Source organism: Symphalangus syndactylus, chromosome 11, assembly GCF_028878055.3.
Source record: "Symphalangus syndactylus isolate Jambi chromosome 11, NHGRI_mSymSyn1-v2.1_pri, whole genome shotgun sequence".
NCBI classification, from domain to species: Eukaryota; Metazoa; Chordata; class Mammalia; order Primates; family Hylobatidae; genus Symphalangus; species Symphalangus syndactylus.
In genome coordinates, this window is record NC_072433.2 from 46,653,157 (window position 1) to 46,674,325 (window position 21,169).

A 21,169-nucleotide genomic window follows, 5' to 3' on the forward strand; every position below is an offset into this window, starting at 1 on the left:
AGCAACTGCTCTTTGAATTCCTGTAGCATAATGTATATCTCATCATACCAGCCAGGGTCATTCATACTCACATCCCAGCTCCTAGCCTACAAGTCCTATTCACTTCTGTATCTGCCAGATCACTACCATGAGGCTGTACATGCAACTGATACGTAAAAAGATTTGTTGAGTTTTCATTCTTCTCCTGGCTAACGTGGTTTTATAGGTTTTGAGGTTTTTTTGGCAAATTAGTATGTGACTGCAAAGTCTCTGTCCAATCTCTAATTGAAAATGATCATTCATTTTATGGAAACCAAACTTTACCTATCCTAGTTAATTCTGAATTTACTAATGATTAACTATTGTTACTGTGGAAACTGAGAAAGATTATCTCCTTGACCAAACTTTGGTTAGGCTCCTCCGAGAACTCTGCTTAACTTATCCCAACCACTACCCTGCCCAAGTAATTTCCCTTCCACTGACCCCCATCCTGCTCATTGGTTATAACATCCTGATTTTCCTTGTATTTGGAGGTGAGTCCAGTCTCTTCCCCCTACCGCAAAACCCCACTGTAGGAGCACTCTCGAAGAAAATCTGCCTTACCATCTTTAACAAGAGTTTAAAAATGCTTTTTTCTTTAAAAGTTACTTACTGATCCAGCCACTTTATAAGAAGAAAAACCTTTAGTCCCCATTTTCTAACAGTGAATTTATTGCTTTTCTTTAAAGAAAACAGTAACAAAAGACCCAGTCAAAATCTATTTTATTCATCAAGAATCTTCTCCTATTGAGTTGCTTCACTCCATTAAGTTTAAATCAGCCTAGACTGAAAGAACCTCAGATACTTAAGCGTGTTTCATTATGTTCTATAGATATTCTACTTATTTATAATGAGGCTTCCCCCGACCCTCAGATACAAGTTAATCAAATACACCTCTCATATTCTAATACTACAAGATTCACTTGTGGTAGCAACGAAAGGCCACCTGCAAACAAACTTCCCCCAGCAGTGGGGACTTAATGTATGGCAGTCATAAAAATATAGCAACCATATTTCTATTACCAGAAAAACAAATATAACTACATTTTTTAAAAAAAGTAGTACATTAAATAAGTCTTTTTTGATTTAGATGTCTTACTTCCCCTTGCCCCATTAAAAAAAAAAAAAAGAATCAAATTGCTGAGCTTAGAAGTAGTCAGAAGCTCTGATTTCGTCTAAACAAAGCAACCCCCAATCGTAGTTTCCTTCCATGAAGAGATCTGAGTCATGACCAGCATCACTTACCATATTATGAGGGATGGCTGATAATGAGTCTGAGTCTCCTTCCATAAGTTTGTGCTTTACATTTCAAAAATCTGTTTATTTTTATCAGCATTTTAATAAAATTTATTAAAGGTTGTGGGTTTAATTTGGATTGAATAAAATACAATCAGTACAATCAGGAGTTGCAGATGGGAAATCAACAGACGTAAAATTAAAATTTGATAAATGCCTACTGCGTATCAGGCATGTTACACAAACTGTTTCATTTGATCTTCACAAAGATCCTGTGAAGCCGAGGCTCTTACGCCCAATTTCTGTGTGTGGAAAGTGGGGTTCGATACTTGGCCAATACTTCACGAATGTCACTGTGATGGCCAGTTTTGTCTGGTCTCAGATCCTGTCTTCTACTATGTAGCCTGAAATTTAACTTTAAGATTTCAGGTGGTTTATTCTTCATTAATTATTCTATCATATAACTCACATCAAGCTAAAAGTAAAACAAAATCATGACATTGGTTTGGGAATCTTCTACTTAACGATTTAAAAAAAACCCTATTGGGAAAGATTTCTTAATCCTAGTCAACCTGGCAGTAAGTTTGGTGTTTGTTGTCTTATTTCTTTATATAAGCCTAAAGGCAAAGGGGAAAAATTAGTCTTTTTAAAATAGTTTTTTTCATAAACCATCATGCTGACAAATTAAATGACAGTAACTCTCTCAACAGCTGACAGCATAGCAGGGGTCCTGTTCACATGCACATTAGGGCAGCCAGATTGGTTTAATTGGCAGTCATGCCTAAAAACCTGCAGAGTAACTGATGCTGAATGAATCACTTCCTTCAGCAATATTCAGTAGTTTGAATGCAGCAATGCAACCAAAGGCTCTTAAAGTTTTCTGTTTATTGTTGAAATCAACCAAGTGATTATTTTCATTTTATTTTCTAAAATTGTGTGCTTTTACTGAAAGCCATCAGTTTAAAATGCTTCAAGGAAAAGATTTCTTACCAAATTTTCCCATATCTCAAACTGGAAGGTACTAGTGGTGGCATTCAATGTCGTCAGGAATAAATCTAGAAGGAAAAATAATAAAAACGTAAAGTTTTGTAGTTTTACTGATGTGTACATTTAAAAACAGAAAAAAATGCAATACATTAAAAGAATTAATACAATTCTACTTAAACATATTTTAAATTATATTGTAACAAGTTTCATCCCATCAAAAAAAAAGCAGATGACCTTGTATTAAAGAAAATGTATTTAATGAGGATATTTGGTATTAGTCCTTCAAGAACATTCCTTATTTCCAAGAATAGTTATGTGTTGCACTTTTTTTAATCATGTGCCTTTTAATCTTTTTTATTCCAAAGTGTACTATATTTTTAAAAACAGATATTCTGATCACAATCACATTTGCTTTCTCACCCTGAAAGCAACACTTACCTATATATCATAGTTTTCAGCATTATTTTAAACAACAGTATTTCACCACTCAAAAGTTTTTGCACTCATGTTAAATGAACAATAAATTATGTTTCAAATTTTCAGTAATAGAATTGTCTTCATAAATTCCAGCTAACAAATGGTCGTTTTATTGAAAAGTACAATAATTTTAATAAAATTTCTTTGGAAAAAAATAGGTTCACAGTCAAATGAAACATCCTATTATTGTAAAGGCCTATTACTGCAAACAAATCTATTCTAGTAGCAGCATTTATTATGTTTGCATCATGGCAATTTTACTTAGTGAATATATAAGGTATTAAAACGATGAAGTGGCTTATAGGAATATTAAAATAACATTACTGTTTTATACTTTAAAAAACAAATTACTGGCCGGGCACTGTGGCTCATGTCTATAATCCCAGCACTTTGGGAAGCTGAGGTGGGAGATCAAGACCATCCTGGCCAACATGGTGAAACCCCATCTCTACTAAAAATACAAAAATTAGCTGGGTGTGATGGCGCATGCCTGTAGTCCCAGCTACTTGGGAGGCTGAGGCAGAAGAATTACTTGAACCCAGGAGGCGGAGGTTGCAGTGAGCTGAGATTCTGATCTCCAGCCTGGCGACAGAGGGAGACTCCATCTCATCAAAAAAAAAAAAAAAAAAAAATTCAGAGTGATGTGAAGGCCATAACTACTGAAAAAAAAAAAGTTTTTTTTTTCCTTCCTACATTAGATATGCTCAGAAAACTATCATTCACATTTTAATGTGTTTTCTGTAAGGGTGTCATATGAATTTGATGAAGCTAATTTATCTAATAATTATAATAATAAAGATTTTAATGGAATCACTCAAAAGCTAAGGAATTTGTTTACTTTTATAATTAGTTGAACTCAAAACTCCTCATTCCAAGTGGAACCATTCTTTTGTCCATGTATCAAATAGCTCTGTATTTATTTCCACAACAAGGAAAATGTTTTGCCTGTGGATATACAAATGTAGTCCTCTATGAACGTGATTTGTTTACTGTTACTCATGCACTCCCAATGACGTGTTACTTCCAAAGTCATTTGATCTCATTCCTTTTCTTCCAAGATAAAGGGCAAATCCCTCAGCTGTTATGTGAAGGCCACCTTACCTACCTTTCCAGCCTCAATTCTGTGCTACTCCCTCACAAGAAGATTGTGTTCAGACAGAGCAAAGTAGTCGCCAGATTTTATCATGTTTTTTGACCTCTGTTTGCCTCTGCACATGTCATTCCTTGTCTCTGTAGTACCTTTCCACCTCACAGCCACTTGGTGAATGGATTCTTCAAAATTGGTTGAAATGTCCTCTTCCTTCTAGAGTTCCTTCCTCTCCCTAGACATAGCTTTCCCTCCGCTGTTATTTTCCTGTGCTACCTCCGTCACGGCAGTGATTACAACCTACCATGGTATTCTGGCTTCACATCTGTCTGTCCAAAGCTCCCTGAGGGCAGGACTCATGCCTAACGGATTTTTCTATCCCCGCTGTTTCTATGAGCTAGGAAATATAACATGTTCAAATGATTGTTGGATAATTATGGATAACATGCTATATGTATATTGTAGTTCTTGCAAATTTGCTTGGACGTCTAAAAATAATTGCTCTATTATGTCTTTAAATGGAAAGTCTTGGGAAAAGAAGGTCTACGTTAAAGTGTTTCATTAAAAATAATCACAGTGACTACTGTACTAAGTATGTTTAAAAGGTGTTACATTTTTATAGCATCTGAAAATGGGAATAATCAGCATAAGAAAGTGATTAGGGATTAACAGCCAAAGAGAGTTCTAAGAATCACTAAGGGAGGCATGAGTGCAAGTTCTGACCTATTTGAAAGAAGTAAAACCGAGAAAAGGGGCAAGCAAGCTACTATGTTACAGGTGAATTTGTTCAAACTGAAAATATCCAACTTTTGAAACTCTTAACCCATTTGAAAATAGAATAAATGTGGAGACATGTTTTCAACAAGAAATCAAAGGTCTGGTGTCTTGATAAGGCAGTTAGCGTCATGGGATTAGAAGAATGAGTCTGTGACCATATATGGTTAAGATATGGTCAAGGGGATAGTTAGAGGGAGTGGTGTAACTACCAGCAATTTATCGCCACTTCTTGAAAACCAATTCAAAAATTTTTTTCCACTGGTGTTCTATTAGTCACAATCTATATTTGCATAGAAGGTGAAAATTATGCCCTCTTCTTTCATGCATATTTAAAGAATTTAGGAACTATAATACAATGCTGATTCTATTTCCATGGCTTCGCTAGCTATTTATTAAAACTTTGAAAAGTAGTAATGCTAGTTGAGGGATTGGAAGTATCTTATAAAATAGATTTTTAAAAAAATATCGTTTCACTATTCAATTATGTAAAGGGGTCATAGAAAAAATAAATGATTCATTACACGGAGAAACAAAAATAGAGAAAATTAATTATTAGTAATTAAATATAAAGAATCATGTCTCAGACTTTGAATGAAATGGGAATGAAGAAACTCCTAAAGAAAATTTTTCATCAACGAAGCAATAAAGTTCTCACCCTCTCACATGGCTAAGAGTAATTCACAAAATAAAATTAAGGAAATGTACTCCAGAAACCGTCATGGATGTGACATGCCACCCAGATGCCCTTTTGGGAATTAAGGATTTATTCTCTCAGCTTCTAGAAATATTGCTGGTAGACAGTCCTAAGTGGTTAGCCCTCTTTGGAACAACTTCGGCTGAAAAGGAGCTACCTTGCAGAAGGTTGCATCCCTTTCTGGGCTAGCCTGCATTCAATAAATGGTCAATTTAGAGGTATAAAGGCTGGACTCACTCACCACAACTCAGGACAATTCTACAGGGACATTCCACATTCAGAGCTCCCTAGGGGTCACTTGAGGCCTTTATTGACACTGAATTGCAGCCCAACTCTGTTTCCGCCTCATGCCGTCCACTGGTTTTGACTATAAAACGAAACTTAATGCCCGTGAATCTCAGTCTCAAAGTCTGCTTCCCGGGAAACCCAAACAACAATAGTTGATACCAAAAGTGATCTGAGAAAACAGACACTAAGATGAGATTCTGGGCTGGGCACGGTGGCTCACAACAGTAATGCCTGCACTTTGAGAGGCCGAGGTGGGCAGATCACCTGAGGTCAGGAGTTTAAGACCAGCTTGGCCAACATGGTGAAAACCCGTCTCTCCTAAAAAGACAAAAATTAGCCAGGTGTGGTGGTGTGCACCTGTAAACCCAGCTACTCAGGAGGCTGATGCAGAAGAATTGCTTGAACCCAGGAGGTGGAGGTTGCAGTGAGCCGAGATGGCGCCACAGTACTCCAGCTTGGGTGACAAGGGCGAGACTCCATCTCAAAAAAAAAAAAAAAAAGAGATGAGATTCTGTAGTTGGATCACCTATCATGGGGCAGGCAATATGGGTTCCTTCACTGGGGTAAGGCAGAGACAGCCCCCAAATAAAACACCTTTTCCCCCACTTATCTTTTACTGCTGCTGTCTTGCGATAGTATTCTGGTGGGAGGAAATACACTAGTGGGGGTGTGATATTTTGTGTGTTTTTTTTTTTTGAGAAATATGAGGCAAACACTAATGCTAAGGACAGGGTAATTAGACAGCTATTCCTAAGCTCAACTGAGGCAGTACAAGACAGATACAAAGGCTGAACATGATTGATCAGAAATTAAGAGCTAAATGTGAAAGGAAGAGGGTCTCTTGGGTAGCCAAAAAAAAAAAAAAGAGGTTCTCACATCCTGCACCAAAAGGGCAAGGAGGACTTTGACCAGTAAAAGCGGAAGAAGAGAACCCAAGAAGGTTAAATTCTCAACCATAGCAGCTCTGCTATGCTAAGGTTAGAGCCCTAGGTTGGAAACAAAATACATGATCCATGGAAAGGGAACATGTAGGTTGATGAAGCAGAAACTTTGAGTCCTCAGATTCACACAAAACTTCATAGTCTGTAGAAGTAGCCCACTCTTTGCTGTTAACGGCTAGTGTTCTTTCCTGTTTAATGATGATAACTGAGAAGTTCCTGCCCTCATTATGTGATTCACACCCCCATTCCTATGCTCTGCCCACCTTATCTCCTGGACACTAGGCCAAAAAGTAAGGTTAAATTACAGTGTAAACTTAGCCAGGAATGTGATGGACAGGTAGGAGAAAGGGTCTGCACTCTGAATTAAGTCAACGACCTAGTGGACACGTACTGGCAGGAGCCAGGAGAGTGTGTATGAGACTAAGTTCTGTATGTGTTTGATCAAGGCAGGGTGGGGGTTGGAAGAACAGGGTTGGTATAGGGAGAGTGGGGTGAGGTGTGGTTTGGAATAAAGAGTTGGTGGCTTGGCGACTACATTGTACCCCTTTCACCCTGGAAGTGGCAGCAATTCATTTACTGGAACCATATGTATTTTGGATATGGGTTTGTCTTTCCTGTTTTAAAAACTAAGTTTAAAAATGCTAATAGAAACAACATAATGATAGCTGATATCACTGGTATTCACTTGAACAAATACTCCATAACAAAAGATCACATCATGATTTCATGAAAAATTCAGGATTTAAACTCTAAACTCAATTAAGTTCTTTTTCATTAGATTCATTTAACAAGTAAAATACTGAAAATACTCAATGCACATGCAGTTTCTTCCTCAGAAACTACAGAGACATAGACAAGTGTGTACAAAAACATTAAATGTTTTATGCTTCTATTATCTCCATTCATAGCTTGAAAGGAGTAAGCTACTGCATTTTAATCTTTGTCAACTGCAACTTAGCCTTCCTTTCAAATGAAGAGCTCTCTGGTTAAAGTTGGCATTAAAAGGAAGCCTCAGGAGTTTTAGAAACTTAAATTGGAAGTCTAAATGAACTAAATCATGTTAGGAAAACTCAAAACAAAGCTTAATGACTATGGTATAAAAGAAGATGTTGAAAATTGTGATTTCAGGCACTATATCCTTCAGTGTGATGTCTCAAGTTTTAAGAAAAATATTCCAATGGAAATTAAAAAAAAAAACTATTCGTAATATTATTTTGAGTTCCTGCATGAAGAAATTCTCCTTGGATAATAATAGTTACTATTCACAAAGGAGTAATATTACGGGTTATTTTAGAAAACATAGTTAATAAAACATTCGTAGTATTTTCTGTAAGCTGAAATGTCTGGAGACATTTCCACAAAGAATGGCTCAAAGCAGTATCATAACTTATACTGTTTCTATGCTCAAGCTAGGAGGCTATGCCAAGCTCATGTTTATATTTGTTCTATAGTACTATCCAGTTTCTCTTAGGCCCAGTTATATTAGTGGAAGGGCAGCATAACAATGTAGAATAAAAATATCTTTAAAATAAAACACCTTTTCCTCCACTTATTCATTAAAAACTATACTGAAGGCCATATGACTGCTGAAATCACTAAGACAAACCAGGTCATGCCAGCTCTCACTCTTTGCAGCAGCAGTTTAATTACATTCTGTAGCTCAGAGGTCATCAATTGAAATGCTGTAAGGCATAAGGCCTTAAATAAGTTAAGAGGGCCTGGTACAAACAAGATGATCAAATAGTAAAAAGGCAAGGGCATACAAACTGAATAAGCATCTCAGGATAAGAGAGATAGTAGTATGTGAGGGAACTGGATGAAGCAAAAGAAATCATCACTGACCAGAGGGACAGAACTAATCAGCTCCAGACAGTTGTTGTTGTTATAGAAATATGATTTTTAATATGAAAAATCATACTTTTGAAATACTGAAACTTAATTCAAAATATTTGAAACACAGCATGGGTCAAAAAAACTCAAAACATGTCTCCAGGCTGATTTTGCTCACGAGTATTTGTTTGAAACCTCTGATAGAGATGATTGCATTAGTTATATTTTTGTTTGCAGAACATCAACCCTATTTCCTATAGCAAATAATTCTGCCAGATCATATTTTATAAAGATGCACTAATTTAGTAAGATGATATGAGAGACGTGCTTGAATTGTTCCCCATTCACAAGTCTACATTTCCAAGAATCATTTTAAAATTTCAACTTTTAAGTTCATTATCTTCTATCTAGACTTTCTTTCTCTTTATTTCCTGAAACATGGGGTCCAAAATGAAGATTCACCATACTTAGCAGACAGCTCTGATGATCTCTAATTCAAGAAGGTACATAACAAGATACAGAGAGACGCAGACACCACACTCTGGAATCCAGGCACACAAGGCTGAAACCACTAATGATAGCAGTGAACACATTCCTACCCTGTCTTCCCTCATCAGTCAAATCATGATCAGAAGTCAGGTGGGCGGGGGCGGGGGGGTGGAAACCACTGGCTTTATTTATTTCAGATTGTATATAAACTAAAAATTTTAGGCAAAACCAATAAATTCCAAGTAACAGGCTGCTGGCAGCAAATAATGATAGGAACCTGTTAACTGCACTGAAATGGAATGTCTAAGGGGATAATTTTCACTTGATGAGGTTTATTAACAAATGAGGAGTAAAAATTTTCCAATTACTACATTTTTATCATAGGAATTTATTTTTCATAACTTGTATGTTGAATTGTTAGGAGAAATGTAATCAAGACAATTGTGGTAAGTTAATGGTCCCCAAAGACTTAGCAATATTTTGAATTCTGGTGTTAAATATATGTATCAAGTGAAGTCACATATTTCCTCTACCCCTGTGAGGTCAGGACCTTAAGGAATTTCAGGGAGATTTTGTAGCTTTAATATTTTCAATATTGGAATGTTTATATGGGTTAACAGACATTAATACAAACTTCAAACATAAGACTCTCCACTTTCTCAAAAAGTTCTCTATGTTCCAGAAGGTAAAGAAGTCAACAGAGATTATACTTAATGATGGAAATAACTGGAGAACAGGACCCTGGCATCAATAACTGCTAAGATTTTCTGATTTCCCATCAACTTTCATTTATGTAAATTAACTTAAATGAAGGTTTTAAAATATAAATTTTAGAATTGTATTTGCCCTGATACGTTTTCTGAGGGCAATGAAATCAGTCTGCAATAATTTGGTTTATGCACTAAGGTTACTTAACTTCCATTCATCCCTTTCATTCCAAAATCCTGATGCTTTCTTATCTTGTCCACCTGTGCCTCATTATAGATTTACAAAGATGTTACACTTTCTAGTTGCTCAATAGCTGCCTACACAAGCGCTACTCTCCAAAAATGGTTTTTTTAGCAGCTGAAACATGGCATGTTGGATTTCTGAGTATTTATTTCCTCCAAATGAAAAGACTGGGCCAGGCGTGGTGGCACAAGCCTGTAATCCCAACACTTTGGGAGGCCAAGGCGGGTGGATCACCTGAGGTCAGGAGTTTGAGACCAGCTGACGAACATGGTGAAATCCCGTCTCTACTAAATACAAAAAATTAGCTGGGCATGGTGGCGCATGCCTGTAATCCCAGCTACTCGGTAGGCTGAGGCAGGAGAATTGCTTGAATCCAGGAGGCAGAGGTTGCAGTGAGCCAAGATCGTGCCATTGCACTCCAACCTGGGCAACCAGAGCAAAACTCCATCTCAAAAGAAAAGAAAAGACTGTATGCCAGTTTATGCTGATGTTTAAGGACTTCCAAAAATTACATTTTTTAATGCATTTCTGTCTCCTGAGAGAAACATTTTTGACAGAACTCTAAATTTTCAGTACATGATGGACTCCTAGTCATGGGGTATGTGTTAGAAAAAAACTCTTAATTTTATTCACAAAAATTGTGGCCAGACATTTAAAATCAAATTCAACTTCAAAGTGATTTATTTCTTAAGTGGCACAATTCAATCAAGGTGATAATGCTCCAAGAGTTATGGGTAGAAGTTGCTGGTCTCTCTAGTAACTGCTACCTCAGACTGAACTGCAAAACATGATACAGGTGGTCAGCTAAGGTTAGCAGTTTATTTCTCTTGTAAATCCAAGGGAAGGATGGTTAAAAATACAAAATTAGTTATTTAAAATGATTTAAACTCATTGTAACTGAAAATCAAAACACTAACATAGGCACTTATGCTCCATCTAGTCTGGAAACCTGATTTGTGTACTGTCTTCTTTTTTTAACTATTCTTAGTTCACTTTCTACACACCAGAGAGGCATTTTCTGCTAGAATAACCCTGGTCTTAACGAAATAATCTGTCTCTAAGGTTTCCACACATTATTTCTGGAACATACTGGAAGGGAATATTTTTCCTGAATCTAGAGCACTGTAGTGATAAACTGCCTGAAGTAATACAGTCTGATAACTTGGAAAAAGTAAAGCAAAATGTTACCTTTCTGGACTTCACTTACTTGCCTAGAAAATGATGTGAAAGAATGATCATCAAATTTTTTTTCCACGTCATATCCACCAACTGATTCAAACATCTTTTAAATACCTCTGACTGCGTGACACTCAACTAGGTACTGGAGAGATAAAACACAAATGATGGCAGGGCATGGTGGCTCACACCTGTAATCCCAGCACTTTGGGAGGTCAAGGTGGGGGGGGGGATCACCTGAGCTCAGGAGTTCGAGACCAGCCTGGCCAACATGGTGAGGTTACTGTCTCTACTACTTCTCTCTACTCCTTCCTTGAGGAGGCAGATGTGGAAATTGACAAATACTATGTGGTAATGGCTCTGCTAGAATTATGAATACATACCATTGGAACAGAGCTGGCAGAGGTACTCTCTCGTTGGATGAATTTGAGGAGAGCTTCACTGAGGAAGTGACATTTGCACTGGTCAGAAACTAAATGTGCAATTCGTTTTAAGAAGTTATTATATTCACATTAGTGAAATGCTAACATTACCAACACGTGACATTGTGTTTATAAAGGTTTGTATGTTTGAAATAAGTTAAAATCAAATAATCAGATTATTAAGAAACTTCAGGTTAAAGTAATTTATTAAAATAATGAGGCATACTCATGGCCTCTAATTAGTTCAAAAAAATTAAAGTTTATTAATGTAAAATACACATTAAATACACTTAACAATTATAAAAATTGCTCTTATATGCATTCCAGTTATACACAATCTGAAGCTGGTAATTCTGAGAAGAAAATAATTTCCCCAGCATATGGCATTTGATTAAATTAGTCCCTAAACTTCACATGTGAAACTATAAAAAATTTCTCTTGAAGCAGAAACAAGTATAATAGTGATTAAACATGAAAATGAAATGTATATTAAAAATATTAAGGCTTCCTTTCAAACGCTACATGAAATAATTTTAAAAACAATGTTAACTCTGAAAGTCTATCTTCAATCATTCTAATGCAACAAAGAGTAAACCTTATAGTGACTAAGAACTTCTAATGAACCTTCTTTTTCCTCAGTTTTCTCTGCCTGTTGTAATAGCAGAATGCTACTTATAGGTCACGCTGAGTGCTCACTTCAATGAGAAGACTTCAAGCTTTCTTTATTAATGTCAAAGGGCCTTACATGAGAACCAAAACTTTGAGCTTTTAAAACTGAAGACTTAAAACACTGCATTAAAAACAAGGAAAGGCTGTTAAGCTAGACAGGAAAGTTCTAATGCTGTTTTGTAAATTGATCATATTTAACTTATAGACTAATCTATAACATGGCAGAATATTCCTTTGGAGCATACATGATAAAACCTTCATCCTAAAAAAGCCACAGCCAAAACAGTGAACAAAATTCAAGGCCACTGACTTAAACAAAAAACCATCTGTTATCTGGCATTAGGACTGATGAGTTTTAGGTCAGCAAATGCCTACCAATTGTAAAAATTCCCTTCTGGAATGACAGTGTGAGCTCTACAGACCTGCTCTCCAGTAAAACAAGCATTAACTGGGGGAAATTATTAAAAAAAATTTGCAGCCTCTGGAAATTGTTCTGAGAGCATATAACAAATGAAGAAACATTTATTCAAGAAAATATACTAAAATCAGACAAGAAGAGCAAGAGCCTGTGACTTTTGAACCACTACCTGCTCTTTCTCTTCTCCTCCTAGCTCAGTGATGGAAACTCTGCTTCAGGAAGCTGCAGCCAAAGACACAGGGCTCCCCCTCCACCCAGCTACTAGTCAAGGACTGTGGTAACTTCTTGTGGGGCAGGCCACCATTTCTCATCTCCTCCTGCTATATGTTGTAGAGGCTAAATTCCAAGAGTGTGAGGCCAAGAGGCCTGGGACACCCCTTCTTCAACCCAGTCCCTACTCACAAAGGTGGAGGATCTATCTCTCGTGCAGCACACTAAGAATAGCGGGGGCCTAGCGACTCACACACCAGCCCTTTTGTAGGCCTTTGGTTCAATGCCAGAAAGGGAAGCAAAGATCAGAAGCTACCACTCCAATGTAGTGCTCTGTTCCTAAAGCAGGGATGCCTCTCAGGGGAAAGTGTGTCACTGTCCTCACTCTCACCTCTGGAGCCATGCTCAGGGATTTTGCCCAGGAGAAGTGTCAGGCTGTAACAGGCAGCTACAAAGCTGTCCCCTAATATTTAAAACAGAGTGTGGGGAAGTTCAAGCCTAAGGGTATATTCAAAACAAATGGAGGTTTGATGGAAAGCAATAGAGAGAAGGCGGTCAGCCTCATGAAAGAATCAAACTAAATCACAGACCAGGGCTTAACAGAGAGCACTAGGGAACGAAGAACTACAAATAACCTTCCTGAAGTCTGGACAAACCTACAACACTAACCTACAGAACAAACCTGCAAAGGAATCCAAACTTAATTATATCAGACCACGGAGCAATTTATGACCCAAGGTATTGTCAAAAATAGAGCAATCAGCTGGCAATTACTGAAGTCTAACAGCTGAGTGTGATCCAGAAAGAGACAAAGAGAGCCCTGCTAAAACCACTGTCATACCAGGATGACAAGATACGTCTCCAAAGCTGTAACCTCTGAGGAGCAACATCAAAGGCTTCACACTACAGGGAAAATAATCTTCACTGAAATAGTCTAGCCAGTCACTAAACAAATAAGCAAGCAAACAACAATAACAAGCTTTGGGGAGTGGAGGGCAGTATCCAAAGTTGCTACAGTATATTATTGTGGAAAAGAATCTGGCTCCATTTTTTAATATTTGTCTGCTGACAGCTTTTAAATCTTACCCCTCCCTTTTCCTCTTGTGCCCTATATCTGGGCAAGCTGGTAAAAAAGCCAGCCTCCTTTGGTGCTGGTGGGAGGTTCATGCCCCTCAAGCCCTGCTCATGCATAGGAACCTCACCCAGGCCCCACCTCCAAACAGCATACAAATAACCTTCCAAGGCAGTCTCCTGTCCTTGATTTCTCAGACCATTTTCAGACCAGTTTGGAAGGCCTGCCTTGCGGTTCCCACAAAGCCTCTTTATGTGATTAATAAACCTTCTCATACCTTCTTGGCTTCTGAGCCAAATTTTGGAGGGAAGACTGTGCATACTTTTTCTGTGGAATGACCATAACAATTACCTAAATGTCCAATAAAAAATCATGAGACCCATAAAGAAACAGGAAAGTATAATCCATATACAAGAAAACAGAAAACCAAAAACCTGGCAACAGACAGTGCTGTGAGAGGGACCAGATGTAAATTTCACAGACAAAAACTTTAAAGCAGCCACTACAAATATGTTAAAAAAAAACTAAAGGAAATTACGCTTAAAGAAGTGAAGTGTGCCTTATCAAATATAAAATATCCATAGATAGAAATGATAAAAAACCAAATGGAAATTATGGAACTGAAAGTAAATATACTGAAATAAAAAATTCACTTGAGCAGCTCAACATTAGCTTTGAATGCCAGAAGAATTAGCAAACTTCATGATAGATTAAGCAGCCTGAAAAACAGAGAGAAAAAAAGGATAAGGAAAAAATGAAAAGAATCTCAAAGAAATGTGGGGCACAATTAAGTACACCAAGATATATGTAATGGAAGTTCTCCAGTAGAGGTGAGAGAGACAGAAGACAAAGAAAAATTTGAAGAAATAATGGCTAAAACCTTCCTAAATTTGAAGAAAAACATTAATATTCACATCTAAGAAGCTCAATAAATGTGAAGCAGAATAAATGCAACGAGATCAAGACCCAGATAGATAAATCATAGCAAAAATGCTGAAAACCAAAGAAAAAGAAAATTTTTGAAAGAAGCAAGGGAAAAACTATTCATCATGTAGAAGAGAATCCCAGTAAGTTTAATGGGTGACTTCTCACCAGAAGCAATGAAGGCCAGAAGGCAGTGGGATGACATACTCCAAATGATGGAAGAAAAAAGCTCCTGTCAACCAAAAGTCCTACATTCAGGAAAACTAATTTTAAAATTTAAGAGGAAATAAAGACATTTCTAGATAATGAAAAACTGAGATAATTCACTGCTAGCAGACTCACCTTGAAGAAGGAATTAATGAAATCAACTATAACCTAATAGTAGTAGTAACAGAAATTTTAAAATCCTCTTAAAGTTGCTGCAAAGTGTGGCCCTGTCTTACACTCAAGTTAAAAGAGAATATTAACAGCCTGTCCTCTCTCTGTGGACAGTGGACCTTATCCATACTCCCCAACTCCACATTCCTCAAAGTTTATTACTGTCCCAGCAAGTTCCTGCATGGCTGCAGGGTCACAAGACTGGTAAGTTTAGGTTGCAAGACATGTTTCCTTCAAGATATAAGGAATGTTGTAATGCTGCCTTCGTTCCTTGCTTGTTTAACTCGCTTCCCGCCTCATGTAGTTCCCACCTTAAGATGTTTAAAAGTAGGAAAAGCCCTTTTTCAGGGCTCAGACTTTCTGGACATATGTCTGGCTGAGCCGGTGATCATCTTAATTTAATAAACTCTCCTGAACCTTTTTAGGTCTCTCCAGTCTTTGATTGTCCCGCAACAACCTTATAAAAAATACTAAAGTTGCTCAGGATGAAAGCAAATGACCCCTGATAGTAATTCAAATCCATAGGAAAAAATGGTGCAATTAGTAAAGGAATTATGTAGTTATAAAAGACAGTTTAAATGTATATTCCTTCTCCTTTCTTAACTGATTTAAAAATGCAACTGTAATAAAACAATATGTATATAATTGTATCACTAGGCCCATAATATATAGAAATGTAATATATTTGCCAGCAACACCACTAAAAAGATGAGTGGGAGCAAAACTGCAATGGACCAAGAAAATGACACCAGATTGTAACTTGAAATCACAGGAATAAAGGAAGAGAACCAGAAACAGTAACTAAGAAGGTTAATATAACAAACATTGTAAATGATACCTGCTCTACTGTCTTCTCTAAGGTTCTTTAAGAGATATAAAGTTATATAAAGTAATAATTATAACAAAGTATGATGGGTTTGTAACATATATAGATGTAATATGTATTACAATAAGGGGGAAAGAGAATAGAGCTATAAACAAGTGACATTTCCATGTCTCACTGGAATTAAGTTAGTACATATCTGAAGTAGATTCTGATGAGTTAAGATACATGTAGTAAGCCCTATAGCAACCACTAATCAAAATAAAAAGTTAAAAAAGTTATTAAAGGAATTAAGATGTTACAATAGGAAATATTCACCGAAAGCAAAAGAAAGCAGTAACATAGGAATAGAGGACCAAAGAAGGACTGAGACATAGTAAACAGAAGGCAGATGTAAACTCAACTGTTGCAATAAAGAACATTAATAACTTGTCAGTGGATTAAACAAGTTCACCAAAAGACAGAGCTTGTCAGACTGGATAAAAAATGCCTACCAAATGCAAAGATTTTAGTTTGGGTACAACGCTTAAAATAAGCCATTTTCAGGACCATGAACTTCCACATGGAAAGAAAAGCAGCATGAGATGTGTATGGAGAAGCATTCCTTTTCAATCTGTTAAGACTGGAGCTCATCCATTCAGTTCACCAGATGGACAGTTATACACACTTAGATAAAGGTGGTAATCACTGAGGATCAGGACTGAATCTGACAGGCATGGCATGGGCTGACATCACCAGTCATTGTGACAGAATTCCTAAGGAAGCATCATTAGCTGAAAGTTTGTTGTGAGGTTTTAAGTCTTTGCTCTTTATTTGGTAATGAGTTCTGTATGTGAAATCAAGGGGAAAAAACAGATGAATGCTGCAAATAACCTTACATCAACTGACATAACTTCAGAATGAAATAAAACCAGATATAATAATTATTATTTATTTATTTATTTTTTGACATGGAGTCTTACTCTGTCACCCAGGCTGGAGTGCAGTGGCGCGATCTCGGCTCACTGCAACCTCCACCTCCCAGGTTCAAGTGATTCTCTTGCCTCAGCCTCCCGAGTAGCTGGGATTACAGGGCACCTGACACCACGCCTGGCTAATTTTATTTTTAGTAGAGATGGGGTTTCACCATGTAGGCCAGGCTGGTCTCAAACTCCTCACCTCAGGAGATCACCCACCTCGGCCTCTCAAAGTGCTGGGATTACAGGAGTGAGTGACCATGCCAGGCCAATAATGCTTATTAACAGAAATATTTTGCCTGAACTGTACAAGGTATTACTTTAAAAATCCAATACTGAAATAGGCTCATTTGCTCTCTTAACAAATATTTAATGAATATAACTGCATATAATACATTATACTTAAAGAAAAATCTAGTTTGAGTGATTAGACAACTATTTCAAATACTTGTAATTCAATTTTATATAATTTTTATATAAAGTTGAAGTGAAAAATATCATTTAGGAAGAGACAAATAAAGTCCATGGGAATCCCGAGCCTGTAGAGAATCTTAGCAGCTGGGGGGCATTAAGAAAGTTTCATCAGGCTTTGAAGCACAGGGACTACCTGGACACATACAGGTGCACAGAGAACCCACAAGCAGAGGCATAAAGGTGGGAAAGGGACATGGCAGACAACTTCAGATAAGGTTACTCAGGGAAATGTGTTGACTTAGTTATAATTTAATATTATGTCCTCAACTACTATACAAAGCACTTATACACAGTATACATTTGAGTAAAGTTTCTAAATGTTTTATAATCCTACAGTTGAAGATAGTCTATATTTTCACAGAATTGAAGTTCCAAGTAAACGTATCTCTGTAGATGAATGTGGGTACTTTCTTCTGTGAGACATTCAAATGACTTTCCTTTTTTGTCTTAGCTACCAATTTACTCAGAGTAAAATTTAGTGCACAAATTTTTAATGTTGCTTAAATGTTTAGGTCGTATTTAATGCCCTGGGCCTAACAACTCTTGGGGATCTTTCAGATCATCTCTGAGACGTTTTAAATTTTTTGTCCATATTTTGCAGCATATATAGCGTTTAAAGATCTTTCAAATTCTTTCAGAAACAGTAATAAAACACTAAGTATAATTCTGTTATATTTATGTGACCTATGTGAAAGGCTTCTGAAGATCCTTTTTGAAAGTCAGGATAAATATTAGAAATATATATGTGCATGCATCTTGTTAGATCACTGAAGGATTTGTTTATTAAATTATTTTCTGCCCACTCTGACACTCTCATATGGGAATCAGAATTGAGTTATATTACCTTTGATGCATTAATATCCTAGGAATTATTTCATTATTGGGACATATATGCATAGACATATACATCCATCCCTTCGTCCATTTTTCAAGGAATATGTATTGGGTGCTTAATATATGCCAAGTACTGTTCTAACTGGAAATACAAGAGTATTTCTTGGCAGAAACTTTTGCTCCTTTATTTTTACATATAAGTAAGTAAAATAGGTCATACTAAAGAGAAAAATAAAGGTAAGAAGTGTCTATGTGGGAGGGGTGTTTGGAATTTAATGAAAGCAAACTTACAAAGTGATACTGAGTAAAGATCTGAAGGAGGCTGGGTGCGGTGGCTAATGCCTGTAATCCTAGTGCTTTGGGAACCTGAGGAGGGAGGATCGTTTGAGCCCAGGAGTTTGAGACCAGCACCAGGCAACATAAAGATACTCTGTCTCTACAAAAAACCCCCAAAACAACAAATGCCCACAAAACCCACAAAACAAATAAATGTGAAGGAGATGAGGAAGTGAGCCCTGTGGATATCTGGGGCAAGAGCGTCCTGCTGGGCCTCAGCCATGTAAAGGCTGGAGGTGACACTGTGTCTCAGGAACATAGGCCATGGAGGTCTGTGTGGCTGGGATAGGGAAATGGAGCAGGAGAGGAGATCAGGTCTGAAATGTGAGGCGTCAGGCCGTGCAGAACCCTGTGATCCATTGTAAGGACTTGAGTTTTACACATTATGGTACAGACTGCAAAGAACACAGGTTTGGGAATCAGAGTCAGCTGTGCCAGTCATTAGATACGTGACTTATGGGCCTTTGTTTTCTCTACTTCTTAATTTATCAATAAAATGGGTATAACATCACCATTTACAGTAAGTTGATTTCACGCACGAATCGGAAAAGGGTGAAATGAAATGTATGGAGACTGTCCAACACAGTGCTCTGTTGTAAGGGGCTTAATACATCTTAGCTTCTTTGAGGTGCTATCACGTACAGTAAGGAACAATACCTGACACTGGTCTCACAAAATTTACAGAGCCCTCTGGGACAAAATATTTAACAACCTAAATGTAAGTAACAGAAAAATCACCCAGCCACAGGTTTTTGATCAGAAAAGTACTGACTAGCTCACAGGTGTCTTAATCTAAGGCCACCCCTCCACAACTGGCAGGTAACTAAAGAAGAGACCCAGCATGAGAAGCTATGTCCAAAGATGGATAATAACTATTTGTTGGACCAGAATTCTAAATGGAGAAAGACAGACAAATTTGACCAACTAGTAGAGGGAGGAGAAACACATATTAAGAGATGCAGAGCTAGAAAAGAGGTAGCACTGCCATTTTAGGGCAACTAGAACTTAGATGCTTAGGAAGAGATAGGGAAGGTGACATGGTCCCCAGAGTTTCCTGGCCCTCTAACAAGAGCCAACAACACACCTTAATGTGTCTGCTCCTTTTCTGACTACACTGTACTCGAGAGCGCCTGAGCCTGTATTCCTTTAGCATAATGAGACAACTAGCAGTGCGATGCTATGAGGCAGTGCACTATACACTATCCAAGGGGCTATACTGGTGTTGAACTCCTAGGTGTTAAGGAGAAGGTCCTTGGTAGACTGGAAAGATCCTTCAAGAACGAGCAGTGGCAGCTGAGTGTGGTGACTCACGCCTGTAATTCCAACACTTTGGGAGGCCGAGGTGGGAGAATTACTTGAGGCCAGGAGTTCGAGACCAGACTGGCCAACACGGCAAAACATCATCTCTACTAAAAATATAAAAATTAGCTGGGTGTGGTGGCAAGGGCTTGTAGTTCCAGCTACTAGGGAGGTTGAGACATGAGAATCACTTGAACTCAGGAGGCGGAGGTTGCAGTGAGCCATGATCGCCCCATTGCACTCTAGCCTGGGCAACAGAGCAAAACTCTGTCTAAAAAAAAAAAAGAAAATTTTTTTGGTTTTTCTACAGTGACAAAGTTAAGTCACTAAATACAAGACCATGTAACTGTAATAGAATAGGCAAACATAACACACTAACACATCAGTGTCATTTAAAACGTATGTTTTAAGTCTCTTTATGTGAATTAAAATTTGGTCAACAGAATAGGTTAGGACTCATCCTAAAGGATAACTCAACTTTTGATCTGTATGCTGGAATTAGCATTAATTTCAGGATAATGCTAGAAATGCTTGTGAGCAATGGGAAAGATATACTCCAGAGCAGCAGGATTTAAGAACTTATTTAGTACAGACTCTACATGTTTTTGTAAGAGAACCCATTGCATCATATTTTTAATGTTCACAAAAGATTCACTGTGGCCCAAGAGGACAGAAAAATTTAAACCTAGATTTATCAAAGCCATCTTGAAGATATAGTCTGTGCTGCTTTTAAGAAAAAGTGTGGCCATGGGGCCAAGATGGCTGAATAGGAACAGCTCCAGTCTAAAGCTCCCAGCCTGAGCGACACAGAAGACGGGTGATTTCTGCATTTCCGTTTGAGGTACCGGGTTCATCTCACTAGGGAGTGCCAAACAGTGGGTGCACGACAGTCGGTGCAGCGCACTGTGCGCGAGCTGAAGCAGGGCAAGGCATTGCCTCACTTGGGAAGCACAAGGGGTCAGGGAGTTCCCTTTCCTAGTCAAAGAAAGGGGTAACAGATGGCACCTGGAAAATCGGGTCGGTCCCACCCTAATACTGCGCTTTTCCAAAGGGCCTGGAAAACGGTACACCAGGAGATTGTGTCCCGCACCTGGCTTGGAGGGTCCTATGCCCACAGAGTCTCGGTGATTGCTAGCACAGCAGTCTGAGATCAAACTGCAAGGCGGCAGCGAGGCTGGGGGAGGGGCGCCCGCCATTGCCCAGGCTTGCTTAGGTAAACAAAGCAGCCAGGAAGCTCGAACTGGGTGGAGCCCACCACAGCTCAAGGAAGCCTGCCTGCCTCTGTAGGCTCCAACTCTGGGGGCAGGGCACAGACAAACAAAAATTCAGCAGAAACCTCTGCAGACTTAAATGTCCCTGTCTGACTGACAGCTTTGAAGAAAGTAGTGGTTCTCCCAGCACGC

At 38.0% G+C, this 21,169-nt stretch overlaps 1 protein-coding gene across 2 annotated transcripts in view; it reads right to left on the reverse strand.

Annotated features, from left to right (window-relative positions):
• ITFG1 (integrin alpha FG-GAP repeat containing 1) overlaps positions 1-21,169 on the reverse strand; it is a 305,320-nt gene that overhangs the window by 211,811 nt on the left and 72,340 nt on the right. For both annotated transcript variants that reach the window (XM_055233174.2, XM_063611898.1), the window contains exon 7: positions 2,245-2,309. In XM_055233174.2, coding sequence (XP_055089149.1) covers positions 2,245-2,309 — 65 coding nt within the window. The remainder of the gene's footprint in view (positions 1-2,244; positions 2,310-21,169) is intronic.